Source organism: Lithobates pipiens, unplaced genomic scaffold (genome assembly GCF_037356315.1).
Source record: "Lithobates pipiens isolate NorthernLeopardFrog02 unplaced genomic scaffold, aLitPip1_a1.2 Scaffold_18, whole genome shotgun sequence".
In the NCBI taxonomy this organism is placed as follows: domain Eukaryota; kingdom Metazoa; phylum Chordata; class Amphibia; order Anura; family Ranidae; genus Lithobates; species Lithobates pipiens.
Window position 1 is genome coordinate 586,013,370 of NW_027507758.1, and position 15,980 is coordinate 586,029,349.

General features: G+C 44.5%; 1 protein-coding gene across 2 annotated transcripts in view; it reads left to right on the forward strand.

Moving 5' to 3' along the window:
• HADHB (hydroxyacyl-CoA dehydrogenase trifunctional multienzyme complex subunit beta) overlaps positions 1-15,980 on the forward strand; it is a 51,772-nt gene that overhangs the window by 24,574 nt on the left and 11,218 nt on the right. For both annotated transcript variants that reach the window (XM_077489145.1, XM_077489144.1), the window contains exons 7-13: positions 269-356; positions 2,146-2,333; positions 3,404-3,584; positions 4,480-4,601; positions 7,558-7,637; positions 9,972-10,019; positions 10,415-10,502. In XM_077489145.1, the coding sequence (XP_077345271.1) occupies positions 269-356; positions 2,146-2,333; positions 3,404-3,584; positions 4,480-4,601; positions 7,558-7,637; positions 9,972-10,019; positions 10,415-10,502 (795 nt within the window). The remainder of the gene's footprint in view (positions 1-268; positions 357-2,145; positions 2,334-3,403; positions 3,585-4,479; positions 4,602-7,557; positions 7,638-9,971; positions 10,020-10,414; positions 10,503-15,980) is intronic.

Consider the following 15,980-nt stretch of genomic DNA (forward strand, 5'->3'; position numbering starts at 1 on the left):
GAGTGAGTGCTGTAGCTACTTTTCTAATCGTGGAGCTGACAGGTGGGCATCTGAGACCTATTTACAAAGATCAGCAAAGTGCTTTCGTTTTGTTTCACGTAGCCACAATGTTTTTCTCTAGTTTATAAAAGTGTAAGATAGTGCTACACCATCAACAGGCAATGAAAACTAGATTGGGGGGAGGGGGGGGGACATGAAATGCAATGTTATGTTTAGCTGTTGAGATTGTAAATTGTAAACTTTATATATTGTGTTTTTCTGTGCCCAGGCTGCTCTTGGAGCCGGTTTTTCTGATAAGACTCCCGCTCACACCGTCACCATGGCATGTATCTCCTCCAACCAGGCCATGACCACAGGTTTGTATTCTGTTAGAAGATTCCTCTATCCACACAATTCCTCTCTCCCCTTCCACACCGCAACACTCTATTCTGTCAGCTGCGGACCCTGCTGTCAGAATACACTAATTGACTAGTGCATCTGCTGGTCAAGAAAAGCTTTCTTGCATGTCCTTTCGACAGAAGTCAAAACAAAAGATTGACTTCTGTTAAGCAAGGACAATCGCGCACTGATTGAAATTTGGCTGGTTTTAAATCTGTGTATGGCCAGCTTAACCACTTGCTGATTAATGACTTATTGCTACGTCGCTACACTTAAAGTGGTTTATACCAGGATGATGCCTTTTCTTTCTCTTTTTTTATTTTAATAGAGCCAGCATTTGGCTCTGTTGTAAAAGCAATCCTTGCAGCTAACTAGCCAATTGATTGCTTTTACAAGCAGCTGGAGGGGGTGTCCAACCGTCACCCCAACCCCTTGTTACCAAGGTAATGCCAGATTTCAGAAAGCCTGCCAGGCTTTTCTGCTGTCTGGTGTGCTTCACTGAGCTTCTGCCAGTCGTCATGACACACACAGGTTGATTTGCTAAAGGAAAATAGACTGTGCAACTCTGCAGGTGCAGTTGCACTCCTTTTCCCCAGAGCCTTAGTAAATGTGGTAAAACTCGGGCACTATTAATCAAGTATTTCAGGTCCGTCTCAAGGAAGACCCTAAACTATGCTTGTTGGTAATTATTGAAGATGCCCCTGAGGAGGAAGCCTCCAGACTAGTGGTAGCTAGGGCCCATTTCCAGGCTAGGAAATTCTTAAACGTTGGTCAACGGAAAACCTCACAGTGAAAGAATGGCTGAATCAAATGGGAGATACTATCAGGTTGGAAGAATTACACTTATCAGCACAGGGGTAGTGTGAACAAATTTAATACAATTTGGGGGACTTGACTGGAGGCTCCTGGTCCAGCTCCGGCAGATCTAATTATGGACAGTCTACTATTGTAGAAGGGATACGATAGTCACTAGAACGTGTGTCCCACCCGGGATCGTCCTCCTTAGCAGAAATCCACTATTTGATTAGTCTTGTGTTTTGAGCTAAATAGTATGCGGTTGTAATCAGTGTTTGTGATTTAATGCTACGTACTAAGGCTTGGTTCACACAGGGGCGGCACGACTTGCAGTGCGACTCACAGACGCGACCTGCAAACGACTTCAGCGGCGACTTGCAAAACGACTTCTGTATAGAAGTCAATGCAAGTCGCCTGAAGTCGCCCCAAAAGTAGTACAGGAACCTTTTTTCTAAGTCGGAGCGACTTGAGTCGCTCCTATTAGAATGGTTCCATAGTACAGAACGGAGCGCGACTTGTCAGGCGGCGAAGTCGCCTGGACAAGTCACCCCTGTGTGAACTGAGCCTAAGGGTTACAAACTTATGTATATGATCTTGCAAACTGTGCTGTGTCTGATTTATTTGTTTTTCAATAAAATTATTATTGCTTTAAAAAAATGTGGTAAAACTGCTGATTTTCATCATCCAATCATGTCATGCAGTCTTACTCTCTCTTTGACAAACGTTCCCAAGTCCAGAGCAGGCATGGTGAGATTTGCTTGGAAAGTGCACTGAGTGTCTCAGACAACCATGTTGTTAAACCAAAGCTGGGGACAAGAAATTTAATGATCACTACATGTGGAAATCCCCTTTAGCCTTTGTGATTGGGGTGTGTGTGTGTGTGTGTGTGTGTGTGTGTGTGTGTGTGTGTGTGTGTGTCAAGACAATATTGGTCCTCTTATGTCTGCTCAGTCTTTTTCTCCTAATTCACAGGTGTCGGATTGATTGCATCAGGTCAGTGCGATGTGGTGGTAGCCGGTGGCGTGGAGTTCATGTCTGATGTCCCTATTCGTCATAGCAGGAAAATGAGGAAGGCCATGCTAAGTCTTAACAAAGCCAAGACCCTAGGCCAGAAGCTTTCTCTGGTATCCAGAATCCGTCCCGACTACTTTGCCCCAGAGGTAAGCGGATGGGACACCTTGAGCTCCAATTAAAAAAAAAAAAAAATTACATTTGGACAAAAGAATTGTCTGTATTGCCCATAACGACCAGTTCAGTTATGTGTACCATTCTCCTACTGCAGGATGGGAAGTAAGGAGACTTTTCCTAAAAATTGTATGTATCATGCCCCTGGCTAGGTGTTGTGGTGTTATTGTTTTCTTGAAGAAAAGATTGTCTTGTTCCCTTCCTAAGGGGTCTTATCTTAACTACAAAATGTGGGGGGAAAAAAACGAGGACACAAGCCTTTTTACTACAGCGTAGTGGTGTTGATAGACCCTTGTATCCTAAGCCCTGTTGTTCTGTGGCAGCCCTCAGGTATTGGGGGTGATTTTTCTATTATGCATTGCTCAGGCTTGAATGCTGTCACGTCATCGATTCATCAACCTCCAACATGAATCTTGCACCTGCTCTGTCTCGTGATATCTGGGTTTTTCAAGTAACTCTGTCACTTAGCTCTGAAAGGGAAAAGTGAGAGTCTGTTTTAATAACAAGGGTTGGAACATAGAAGTAAGAGGAGTCATGGCTTAAAGGGTAAGTTCTAAATTCTGATTGGTCAGCGCTGTCCATGTGATGGTGCTGACCAATTAGAATGCCACTTGTCTGTACACGCTGAGAGGTATGGACAGGAGATTATGTAGCAGGGAATTCAAATCTCTGGACCGTTGAAGCGGCGTCCCAGTACCTGAAAGTGGGGAACCACAGAGCTCTGGTTAAGTGGGACTGGGGGGATGGGGAGGGGGGGGGGGGTCCAGTGTAAGTTCACAGTACAGATTTTCTGTAAAGCTGAACTTGCACTTTAGTGTCGACATGGCGAGACGTGAGGCTGTGTACAGCTTGGACATAGGATCCAGGGGCTCTGTAAAGAAGTCAATTTACATTTAAAGCTGTGTACTAAAGGTGACTGAACTTACCGTAAGCAATATCCGTGGTTTAGAAACTTTTTAGCCCATGACAGAGTTGCTTTTTAAATGAGATAATTAAAATATATATATATATTTTTTTCTTAATGAAACTCTTCTCTTTAATGCAGCTTCCAGCCGTTGCAGAGTTCTCTACCAGTGAGACAATGGGGCACTCTGCAGACAGACTGGCCGCAGCGTTTGCCGTGTCTCGGGTGGAACAAGACGAGTACGCCCTCCGCTCACATTCTATGGCCAAGAAAGCCCAGGATGCTGGATATTTGTCAGACGTCATCCCATACAAAGTGCCAGGTGATTTCTGCTGTCTTTTGAATCTTATAGATTTTGTTTGCAATCCGTTCCATAATGACTGATCTGTTTAACCCTTTTCCTGCCCCCAATGTATGTAGTAAATATGGCCACAAAATGCATCACATGGGGGTCTTTTTGTCCCCTATGTGATTGGGGGGGGAGTTTTAGTTGAGAGAGAAAAAGGTGTGAACTATGAAGTTACACCCAAGCATCTAAAACCCCCATCAAAATGTTTTACCTTCTTTGCGCAATGGTTTATTCTTACCTACTTTGTACAATGGTTTTGAGCCTCCTCTCCTGGGGTCCCCCTCCAGTGCTTCTAGCTCCCCCCCCCCATTTCCTTCTAGGTGCCCCCCATAGCAAGCTTCCTTCTAATTGGGCACTAATGCGTGCTCGCTCCCAAGCCCTGCTCTGTGTATCCATTGACACACAGAGCACGGCTCGGTGTCCTAGGGTCTGCTAAAAAAAAAAAAATATATATATATATATATATATATATATATATATATATATATATATATAATATGTGTGTGTCTGGGGTTCTGAGTAATTTTCTAGCAAAAAAAATTGATTTTTACATGTAGGAGAAACGTATTGGAATTTGCGTGTTATGGAAGTGGTTAAACCTAGACTTGTTTGGTATCAATCTTCTTCCTTCTTCCTCCCTCCTCAAAAATGTGTTAATATTGCATTCTAGAGGTATGTTAGGAAACCTTTTCCTGCAGCTGCAAAATTATGTAAAGGATTGGAACAACTTGTTGTTTTTAAATTCCTAATACCCTGAGTTGCAGAAAAAGGAGCGAGAGTGCGCACGTGGACTGAATTATTTGACATGCTTTATATAGTTTGTAGTACTCAATACCGCCAATCAGAACTTTTCTTCCTCTCTTTGCAGGCAAAGATACAGTGGAAAAAGACAATGGCATCCGGCCCTCCTCTATGGAACAAATGGCAAAGCTGAAGCCAGCTTTTGTGAAACCATTTGGGACAGTGACTGCCGCCAATTCCTCCTTCCTGGTAAACACTTCTAGAACTTTTATTACTGCCACAATTTGATGTCGAGCTTGTTCCAGTTTTTAAAGTGTCTAGCAAGAAACAGAAGACCTGTGTTATTAGTATCTGATGGAAGCTGGTGTAAGTTATAGTAATTGTAAAGGGAGACATCTTATACTTGTCTGCTCTGTACAATAACTTTTCATAGAGCAATCCTGATCCTCATCTTCTCTGGTCCAGCGTTCCTGGCTCGCCATTACGTGGTGAATGCCCCTATAGCAGTGATGGCGAACCTTGGCACCCCAGATGTTTTGGAACTACATTTCCCATGATGCTCCACTACACTGCAGAGTGCATGAGTATCATGGGAAATGTAGTTTCAAAACATCAGGGGTGCCAAGGTTCGCCATCACTGCCCTATAGCATGCTGCTTGCTATGGGGGACTGGTGCAAACTTGGCCCTGCCCCCGCTCTCCTCGCTGGCTGTGAGTGACAACAGCAAGAGCGCCTGCCGCTGCCTCTGAGAGTCAGTGTGGCGAGAGAAAGAAGCAATGCTGCTCTTGTGCACAGTGCTGGATCGACATTGGGCTCAGTTAAGTATGGGGGGGGGGGCGCAGGGGGTTAATGCACACAGAAGGTTTTATACCTTAATGCATAGAATGTATTGTGATACAAAACTTTTTGCCTTTGGAACCACTTTATGCTAATTCTGAGCCCTGGGTAGGGAAGTCATGGCCCAGGAAAAAGTTTTGAATGGGTAAGGGAGCTGCTCTTCTGTTGCAGTTTATTGACACAGGTATTTTGCTATGTGTTGGGGTCACTTTAATGCAGTATGAATTTTGTAATTTTCTATTGCAGTAACTCTTTCCACAGAGTGGTACAAAGTTCAGGTGTACAGTTTAACAATAAAACTGCAACATATACAAATACATGGAATAGTTAGAACTAATAATGCTGCCTGTGCAGTTGGGGGGGGGGTTGTGTTTACAAGCCTGGAATGGTCCATGTGTGCCAGGGTGACAGACTCCTTCACATGCACAGGAGTTCAGTCATCCTGCAGAATCCAGTTAAGATGCCTGAACACCAGGAGCCAGGGAGAAGATGTTGGCAAGGGACACCTCCATGGACATTGGAGTAGAGGTACAGTGCAACTGGAAAGTATTCACAGCGCTTCACTTTTTCCACATTTTTCTTATGTTACAGCCTTATTCCAAAACAGATAAATTTTTTTATTATTTTCCTCAAAATTCTACAAACAATACCCCATAATAACAACTTGAAAGAAGTTTGTTTGAAATCTTTGCAAATTTATTAAAAATAAAAAAAAATCCATGTACATAAGTATTCACGGCCTTTGCTCAATACTTTGTTGAAGCCCCTTTGGCACCCATTACAGCCTCAAGTCTTTTTGAGTATGATGCTACAAGCTTGGCACACCTATTTTTGGGCAGTTTCTCCCATTCTTCTTTGCAGGACCTCCTCAAGCTCCATCAGGTTGGATGGGGAGTGTCGGTGCACAGCCATTTTCACATCTCTCCAGAGATGTTCAATCGGGTTCAAGTCTGGGCTCTGGCTGGGCCACTCAAGAACATTCAGAGTTGTCCTGTAGCCACTCCTTTTGTTATCTTAGCTCTGTGCTTAGGGTCATTGTCCTGTTTGTAAGATGAACCTTCACCCTAGTCTGAGGTCCAGAGAGCTCTGGAGTAGGTTTTCATCACGGATGTCTCTAAACATTGCTGCATTCATCTTTCATTCGATCCGAACTAGTCTCCCAGTTATTGCCAATGAAAAACACCCCCACACCATGATGCTGCCACCACCATTCTTCACTGTAGGGATGATAATGGCCAGGTGATAAGTGGTGCCTGGTTTCCTCCAGACATGACGCTTGCCATTCAGGCCAAAGAGTTCAATCTTTGTTTCATCAGACCTGAGATTTTTGCTTCTCATGGTCTGAGAGTCCTTCAGGTGCCTTTTTGACAAATTCCAGGCTAGCTGTCATGTGCCTTTTACTGAGGAGTGGCTTTCGTCTGGCCACTCTACCATACAGGCCTTATTGGTGGAGTGCTGCAGAGATGGTTGTTCTTCTGGAAGAGTCTCCTCTCTTCACAGAGAAATGCTGGAGCTCTGTCAGAGTGACCATTGGGTTCTTGGTCACCTCACTAAGGCCCTTCTCCCCTGATCGTTCAGTTTGGTGATTCCAAACTTCTTCCATTTTTACAGTTCATGGAGGCCACTGTGCTCATTGGGTCCTTCAATGTTGCAGAAATGTTTCTGTACCCTTCCCCAGATCTGTGCCTCCATATAATCCTGTCTCTGAGGTCTACAGACAATTCCTTGGACTTCATGTCTTGGTTTGTGCTCTGACATGCACTGTTAACTGTGGGACCTTTTATATAGACGTGTGTGCCTTTCCAAATCATGTCCAATCAACTGAACTTACCACCGGTGGTCTCAAATTAAGTTGTAGGAACACCTCAAGGATCAGTGGAAATAGGATGCATCTAAACTCAACTTTAAGTGTCATGGCAAAGGCTGTGTATAGTTATTTATATGTGATATTTATTTTTATTTATTTATTTTTTCTTCCTTTTATTAAAAAGGGGAAAAAAAAATTTGCAAAGATTTCCAACGTCTTTCACATTGTCGTCATGGGGTATTGTTTGTAAAATTTTGAGGAAAATTAATTCAACCAGTTTTGGAATAAGGCTGTGACATAACAAAATGTGGAAAAAGTGGAGAGCTGTGAATACTTTCCGGAAGCACTGTAAGTATTGTGCCTTTAGTTCCACTTCAACATGCGTTTAAGGAGATGGCATGGCTATGTGTTTGAGTTTATAAGAATAGGATGTTCAGCAAGCTCATGTTGGTGTGATGGTAAGTTGTCCACCTGTTTTTGTCCATACAAGAAAAGATGCTGTGCAGTGAGGGTTTTAATTTCTTATTATGGATGTTTTAATTGCCTTGCTTTTCTTTTCAGACGGATGGGGCCTCAGCTGTCTTGATCATGTCTGAAGAAAAAGCTCTGGCCATGGGATACAAGCCTAAAGCCTATCTGCGGTAAGCAAATCGGGCTTATCTACACCTGCCAAATCCAGGTCACCAGGGGAAGAGCCTTCTTCTAATGCTATCTACACATGGGCCCAAAAGCAGCCGGTTTGGCAGCTACCGGATGACTTTCGGCCCATGTGTATAGCTCCTCGTTTGACAGAGGCCTGTCTCATGACTGCCATCTGTTGCTGGAGCATGCCGGAAAACCAGCAGAAAAAAAGAAAAAAGCTGGATCAACTCTGAAATGATTATTTTTTGATTTAATGTTTTCCAGTAGACTTTTTGGATTTTGAAGTTGATGGTTTTGAGGCAGTCAAACCATCTTTTCTTGCATGCAGTAAATTTTCAACAATCAGACTTTAAGACCCCTTTCACACCAAGGGCGTTTGCAGGCGCTATTTCTAACGCTATAGCCCCTGCAAATCAGCCCTAGAACTGCTGCATCATTGTCTGTAGTGTGAAAGCCCGAGGGCTTTCACACTGCAGCGGTGTGCTGGCAGGATGTCAGGAAAAGTCCTGCCAGCAGCTTGTTTGGAGCGGTGAAGGAGCGGTGTGTTTACCGCTCCTCCACCACTGCTCCCCATTGAAATCAATGGGGTGGCGTATTGCTCGGCCGCTAGCAGGGGGAAAAAAGCACGCCGAAAAGCGGCCGAAATGCGCCGCAAATCCGATGGTAAAACGCAGCTAAAAATAGCGGCGTTTTACCGTCGACGCTATGGGCGGCGTGGTGTGAAAGGGGTCCAAGTGGATCTGTCACTAAATGTATTTCAAAAGAAACCATCACTTACGAATGTGTTGAATGACTGCCTCCAGCCCCCCCCCCACTTGGTGGTTTTTCAAATTCTCCTTCTCCCTCTTCCTCCATTGATGACATAGGGGCAGGTAGAGGCAGGTAGGGGGAGCAGGCTTATGCCGCGTACACACGGGCGGACTGTATGGCCTACTTAGTCCGCTGAAAAACACATTTCAGCGGACAGTCCGCTCGTGTGTGGGCTTCAGCGGACTTTTTCAGCGTGCAGTCCGGCGTACTAAGTATTTCGGATTTTTCGAAATTCTGTCCGTCGTACTTGCATTTCGGCGGACAATCCGCCCGTGTGTGTGCCAGTCCACCGTACTTTTGAAATGAGCGGACTTTTCCCGCCGGAGAAAAGTCTGCTCATTTCGAGCGGGTATCCAGGTAGACGGGGCCCGCGAAGGAGACGTCGCAGGCCCCGCCGCCTGGTATGTACTTAAAGGGGAACCCCAACGCCGAAAAAAATCGGCGTGGGGGTCCCCCCCCCCCCCCCCCCCCAAGTCCACAACAGACCCTTGTCTGAGCACGCTACCCGGCCGGCCAGGAAAGGGGGGCGAGCGAGCGCCCCCCCCCCTCCTGAGCCGTACCAGGCCGCGTGCCCTCAACATGGGGGGTGCCTTGGGCCTTGGGCCGCGCGCCCCCCCCATCCCAAAGCACCTTGTCCCCATGTTGATGAGGACAAGGGCCTCTTCCCGACAACCCTGGCCGTTGGTTGTCGGGGTCTGCGGGCGGGGGGCTTATCGGAATCCGGGAGCCCCCTTTAATAAGGGGGCCCCCGGATACCGGCCCCCCACCCTATGTGAATGAGTATGGGGTACAATGTACCCCTACCCATTCACCTGTAAAATAAAAGTACAAAAAAAAAAAACACAACACACGAGATAAAATACTTTATTGCACAGCTCCGGGGGTCTTCTCGCCGGACTCCTCCGCTATCTTCTTGTAGCTCTTTTGCTAGCGGAGGAGTCCGGCTTTCTTCCTCGCCGCCGGCCTCTTCTCCCGACTTCGGGGGTCTTGTCCCCCTCTTCGGTTCTTCTGCCGGGCCACTGCGCCTTCTTATAGGTCTGTTGTGGACTTGGGGGGGGGGGGGGGGGGGGGGCCGCCCCACGCCGATTTTTTTTTTTTTTTTTTTTTTTTTTTTCGGTGTTGGGGTTCCCCTTTAAGTCCATACCAGGCGGCGGGGCAAGCGACGTCTCCTTTGCGGGCCCCGCCTACCTGGAGACGCTCTCGAAATGAGCGGACTTTCCTCTGCGTGTGTGGGCGAGTCCGTTCGTTTCAAAAGTAGGGCGGATAGTACGGCGGACTTAGTACGCCGTATTAGTCTGCTGAAAAAGTGCCGTGTGTGGGCAAGTAGCCCGTTCGGAAATTTCGACGGACTGTCCGTCGGATTGTATGACGGACTAAGTACGCCATACAATCCGCTCGTGTGTACGCGGCATTAGATAGACAATCACATGAATAATCAATTTATCCTAGAAGATCTGCTGTGCTAGAGCGCACATAACTAAAATTTAAACTGTTTCTTTCTTTTTTTTTTTTTTTTTCTTCAGGGACTTTGTCTATGTCTCTCAGGACCCAAAAGATCAGCTTCTTCTTGGGTATGTATGAATATTCTTGCATGTACTGTACAAACAATACTACATACAGTACCATACTGTAAGGTATAGATAGGCTCATTTGAACTCCGGGTTTCTATCTGCACATACCCCAGTCTGAAAAAGAAGTAAAAGTTTATGCGCCCTTGAATGTTTGCATGTGTCCTTAAAAAGCTGCACGAGTCCCTCCTAATTTTGGGATACTTTTGTCTCTCTCTCTCTCTCTCTCTCTCTCTCAGGAACTGTCAGTTGCTATTACTCCTACCCCCATGCTGCTCTCATTGCCATTGACTAAAACCTTTCCTAAGCAGCAGCGCCACCTGCAGGATAGCACTGGATTTAGAGACTGCTTTTTAGTTTTGAATGCTTGCAATTTGTAACATACATATTCATTTCAGGCCGACCTACGCTACACCCAAAGTGCTTGAGAAAGCCGGTCTGACGTTAGCTGACATCGATGCCTTTGAGTTCCATGAGGCCTTTGCTGTAAGATAGAAGTACACTGTGTTTGCATGTGTTGTTGTTGGTTTCTGTGTTTCTTTTCAATATTTGCTTCTCAGGTGCAGAGACTGATGTGACTGGCTCAGGGTTCTCTGTACAGCACTGCCAGAGATTTATAAATATAATTATAATAGTGTCTTACTGTGGTGGGATATTCAAATGTAAGCGGAGGAGAATGAGAAAAGACGCCAAGCAACAAATAGTGTAAAAAGGTTTATTAGGTGTACATAAAAGACAGACAGTAACAGGTTCAACTCACAGGAAGTGTGCATGGAGCTATCTCCCTGTATTCATCCTGTGAGTTGAACCTGTCACTATGTCTTTTATGAAATTACATTTATGAGCTTACCTCGATTATTTATTTTTTATCACTTTAACTCTTATGCCTCATACACACTATCAGATTTTCTGCTCGTTTTTTCCCTTCAGGTTTACCAAAACCATGTAGTGTAAGGGCCTGCCTGATTACATACAAATTGAAACTCCTCAGGTTTGACCTCCCATATTATATGCTTTTGGTAAATCTGAAGGAAAAACTCAGCAGAAAAACTGATGGTGTGTATGGGACTTTATCAGTTTGTATCAGTTTGTACTTTCCAGTTTTCAATTTTTAGACTTTCCACCAGACAGACTAGGACTGCCCTGGGAATTTGATTGTGATTTTATTAGAATGTAAGCTCATGTGGTGCTGACTAATTTGAATGGTTTATTTTTGTTGTTTGGCACTGCGGTATACTGTGTTTGTTTTTTATATATATATATATATATATATATATATATATATATATATATATATATATATATATATATATATATATATATATATATATATATATACACACACATATGCATGCATACATATTTTTAATTCTCTCCTCCCTATGTATGTGTGTATATAACAGTGCATGACTGCGATGATACATTGGAGTGTAAGCTCATCTGGTACAGAGGCTGATGTGACTGGCTCAGTGTTCTCTGTACAGCACTGCAGTATATGTTAGATCAATAGAGTAATATTTATTATTGTTATAGCCGTGACATATTCTGCAGTGTTGTACAGAGGGCACTGAACCAGTCACATAAGCCTTTGTACCACACTGTAATGTCCCTTCACAGTCATGCTCTGTTATTAAGACTCTTGCTATCTGTGCCTCATTGGGGTAATTTCTCTTCACTTGTCATGTACACACACCAGGAAGTGAGAGAAAATTGTTCCAAAGAAAGGTACATTCACTACTAGACAGCTGTCATCAGAATGCATGTCCCCTTAAAAAAAAAATTCCTTTCACCTCCTACCCAGCGGGGAAACGGCACTAGAAATCTGACAACTTTTCCAAACCATATCCAAAAATACCTAAAAAAAAATAAAAAAAACCAAGTGTTGCCTTTTAGCCTATTTTATTGGATATTTTTTTTTTTTTTTTTTGCGGCAACTAGGTGGTGATCTTGTCATTGTAAATTTGTATTGCCTTAAAGTGTGTTAAGCCAGCCATACATGGATCCAATTTGGCTGGTTTAGCAGGGACCAACCGAATTTTGATCCATGTATAGGCATGAAGATGGAGTTGGCCGGTAAGAATCTCAGGGCTTTTGCATGTCTATATAGGGAGGATTTTACAGGTAAATAACAAGCATAAAATACACTAAATGCACATATAATCTTATGGGATGATTTTACTTGCTACAAAAGATGATCTGGCGACAGGGTCTCAAAGTCTGCAACTTCCTCAAGAGCTAAAAGATCTTGTCTTTCTCTTAAAGCGGAGCTCCAGCTCGCACGCGCCCCAAAAAATGAAAAGTCAACCGCTACAAATACTGTAGCTGCTGACTTTTAATATTAGGACACTTCTCGGCCCCCCAGGCGTTTTTTTGGTTTTTTTTTCCCCCCTCAATCGGCTCCCAGGTGCTGCCGCTGCCAAGCCTTGTAAGGGAAACCGTCTCAGTGAAGCCTTGCGCTTCACAGCCGTTTCCCTACTGCGCATGCACAAAGCACAATGCGCTTTGTGAATGGCCCGGCAGTGGGGGGAGGAGGGGGGCCGAAGTTTTGGGGGACCTCACTGGCGAGGTCACCCGGAAGAGGGGACATGCACCTGTCAAAAACAGGTTCCCAGCCCACCCTCCAAAAGGTGCCAAATGTGGCAGTGGGGGGGGGGGGGCAAACAAGCAGAACTTCCCCTTTTGGGTGGAGCTCTGCTTTAAGTAGTCTTCCACAAGAACGATTGCTCAGATCCTTTCTTGTTGTCCTGAAAGATCCTTTTTTTTCAGCTAGATTAGTGATATGTTTGATTTTACTGAGTATTCAAAGAATATTCATAGTCTTCCCAAAATCAAGACATCTCTCACTACTCATAGATCATGAAGCACAGTGGATTCACCCCACCCCCATAGGTATGTTGACTCATCTCAGTACACAAATGTCATGCTCGGGGCATTGATTTACATTGTCACCATATTTACTTAGGGTAATCCAAAGTAAATGTGGTGGCAGCTGCTGGGAGCTCGACTGCCTCTTATTCTGAATGCAATGTTGTGATATCTAATAATCAGAAAGTTCTGTTCATCATCATGAATACCTTCACCTTATTTTTCATGATGACCATTGTCACCAGGACACAAGGTTGTCACTGTGAAGGGAAACTTTCCAATAGTGAAACCTGTCTGAGTGGATTTCTCCTAACTTTAAAATGATTGTAAAGTCTTGTTTTATTTCCTATAAAAACAAATCTGTTATATTTACCTGCTCTGTTGCAATTTGCACAGAGCAGCCCCTGTCCTCCTCTTCTCAGGTCCCTCTTCTGCTCTCCTGCCCCCTCCCTCCTGTTCAGTGCCCCCACAGCCAGCAGCTGGCTATGGGAGCACCTGAGCTGAGTCAGCTCCTTGTGTCCATTCAGACAAAGAGCCCCCACCCCTCTCTCCCCTGATTGGCTAGCTGACATTGACAGCTGCGGCAGCCAATAGCGCCGCTGCTGTGTCTCAGCCAATCGGGAGTGAGAATCTCGGATGGCCCAATTCAGTCGTGGACATCGCTTGACAGAGAGGGACCTCAGGTAAGTGTCAGGGGGGCTAAGGGGGGGAGCTGCACACACAAGGCTTTTTTATCATAAAGCGTAGAATGCATTCAATAAACAACCTTCTGCCTTTACTAAAGATTTTTTATTATTATTTTTCACCCCACTTCCTGTTGTGTCACAGGGACATGAAATACTGGACAAAAACAAACTTTCTATGATTGTAACAATTCTCTACCATATAAAAAACTAAAGGCTAAAAGTCAGAGGCTATAGATAAACATTGAAAGCTGACGTTTAGTCCTGGTTCACACTGGATTTGCAGCGGTTTCTGTGCATTTCCTGTACCGTATCACAATCGCACTTTGTTCATGCAAACCACTGCAGGTGTCAATGTTAAGTCAACAACACCACAAAAAACCGGTCTCAAAACGCAGTGCAATTGGCTGAATCTGATTGCATGGGTGTTAACACCCATGCGATCCGATTCCAGTGTGGCAAAAAAAAAGAGCACGCACCTTTTTCGTGCGTGTGAACTTGCGTTTTGAGCCATACAAAATGAATAAGCTCAAATTGCACTTTAATGGATAGCATGTGATTTGAACAGGAATGCAGTGAGATTTCCTGTCTGAATAGAATGCGGTTTCCTGCACCGCATGAGTGGGAACCAGCACTCAAAGTGAATAAGCTTTATTTATAAAATGACAGACCTGTTCTACTTACCTGCTTTGTGTAATGGCTTTGCATGAGGCAGGCCCGATCTTCCTCTTCTGGGGCCCCCCACTGAGTGCCCCCATAGAACATCGTGTGGGCTCATTCCTGAGTTGCCCTGCCTGTGTCTATTGTCACAGACAGCGTGGCTTGGCCCTGCCCTGCCCCCCACTCCCTCATCACAGAATTTTAATGACAGCAGCGGAGACCAATGGCTCCCGCTTGTTTCAGTCTGTCTGTGTGAAGAGAGAGAGGGCAGAAGAAGCCACTACTTTTGTGCACAGTGCTGGATCAATACCAAGCTCAGGTAAATATAAAGGGCAAGTGACACAGAAGGTTTTTTTTTTATTTATTTTTTTTTTTTTTTACCCTAATGCATAAAATGCATTAAGGTAAAAAAAAAAAAAACTTTAGGTTTTAGAAGCACTTTAATCTGTTTTACATTTTGCCTGCCCTTGTTCTTTCTTTCCCTCCTCAAAATGCTAACAAAACTTATAAATAAAACCTTTCTGTTTTCATTGTATACCATATTTTACACCCAGTAATATCATGACTGCATGTCAGTGTTTCTCTATACATTGCAGGCTGATCATGGCGGGTGGGAGGGTCTGGCAGGTTACTGTACATAGCTTCCGGAAGTCTTCACAGCCCCCCGCCTCAGTACTCTTCTTGAAAGCCCTTATAGAAGCAGTGGGCTGGCTCCTGGGAGGATTCATGTAAATATTAATATGCCGTGATTGGTGGATGTCGGTCTGGAAGAACAGTTGGTCCTAGGTAGGGAGGGTGTATTTGCATGTGATGTGGAGCCTACATGACTCAAAGAACTTAATTCCAGTGAATGTATGTTGGCTGGCCAGAGACACTCGGACTGGGGAGGAAAGGCCTAGATCAGGGGTAGGCAACCTGGGTTCCTCCAGCTGTTACAGAACTACAAGTCCCATCATGCCTCTGGGAGTAATTGTAACTGCCACCCTTGCAATGCCTCGTGGGAGATGTAGTTCCACAACAGATGGAGGGCCCCAGGTTGCCTACCCCTGGCCTAGATGATGTCACATGTCCTTCAGCCAGGAAATGAGGTGAGATCTGTCTGACTTTCTGCAGCTTCTAATGCACATTGTGAGAAGCTCTGTGTGCAATGAAATCAGAGTAAATAGTTTCAGAACAGTTGAGTCTGTACAGCTGTGGGGAAGGTTGGATGTCAGTTCTTCTGTTCAGTCAATTGTTTGAAAAAAAAAAAGAGGCAATTATAGCTTAAAGGGGAACTTTAGTCAGAAAATGAAATCCAGTCCTGTAAAAAAAAAAAAAAAAAAAAAGTCAGCAGCTACAAATATTGTAGCTGCTGAATTTTAATATAAGGACACTTACCTGTCCAGGGATACCCCGATGTCGGCACTCCTAGCCAATTCCTCAGTCTGCTTCGGTGCAGGTGCTGGCATCTGTAGTAAGGAAAAGGGGAAGCCTGTTTCCTACTATGCATGCGCGAGTCACGCTGTGTTTTCTGAATGGTCCTGCCGTCTTCCAGAACTTCTGTGTGTCCCAGAATGTAGCGGGAGGGGCCAGAAATATCATAGATCGCCAAGTGATCTTACCTGTAAGTGGGAGCAGGGACCTGTCGAAACCAAATCCATATTTTTATTTTATTGGATATGTTTTTTATCAGAAAGTAAGATTTTATTTTTTTTCAAAATTGTCACACTTTTTTTTTATAGCACAAAAAATAAAAAACGCAGAGGTGAGAGAGCTC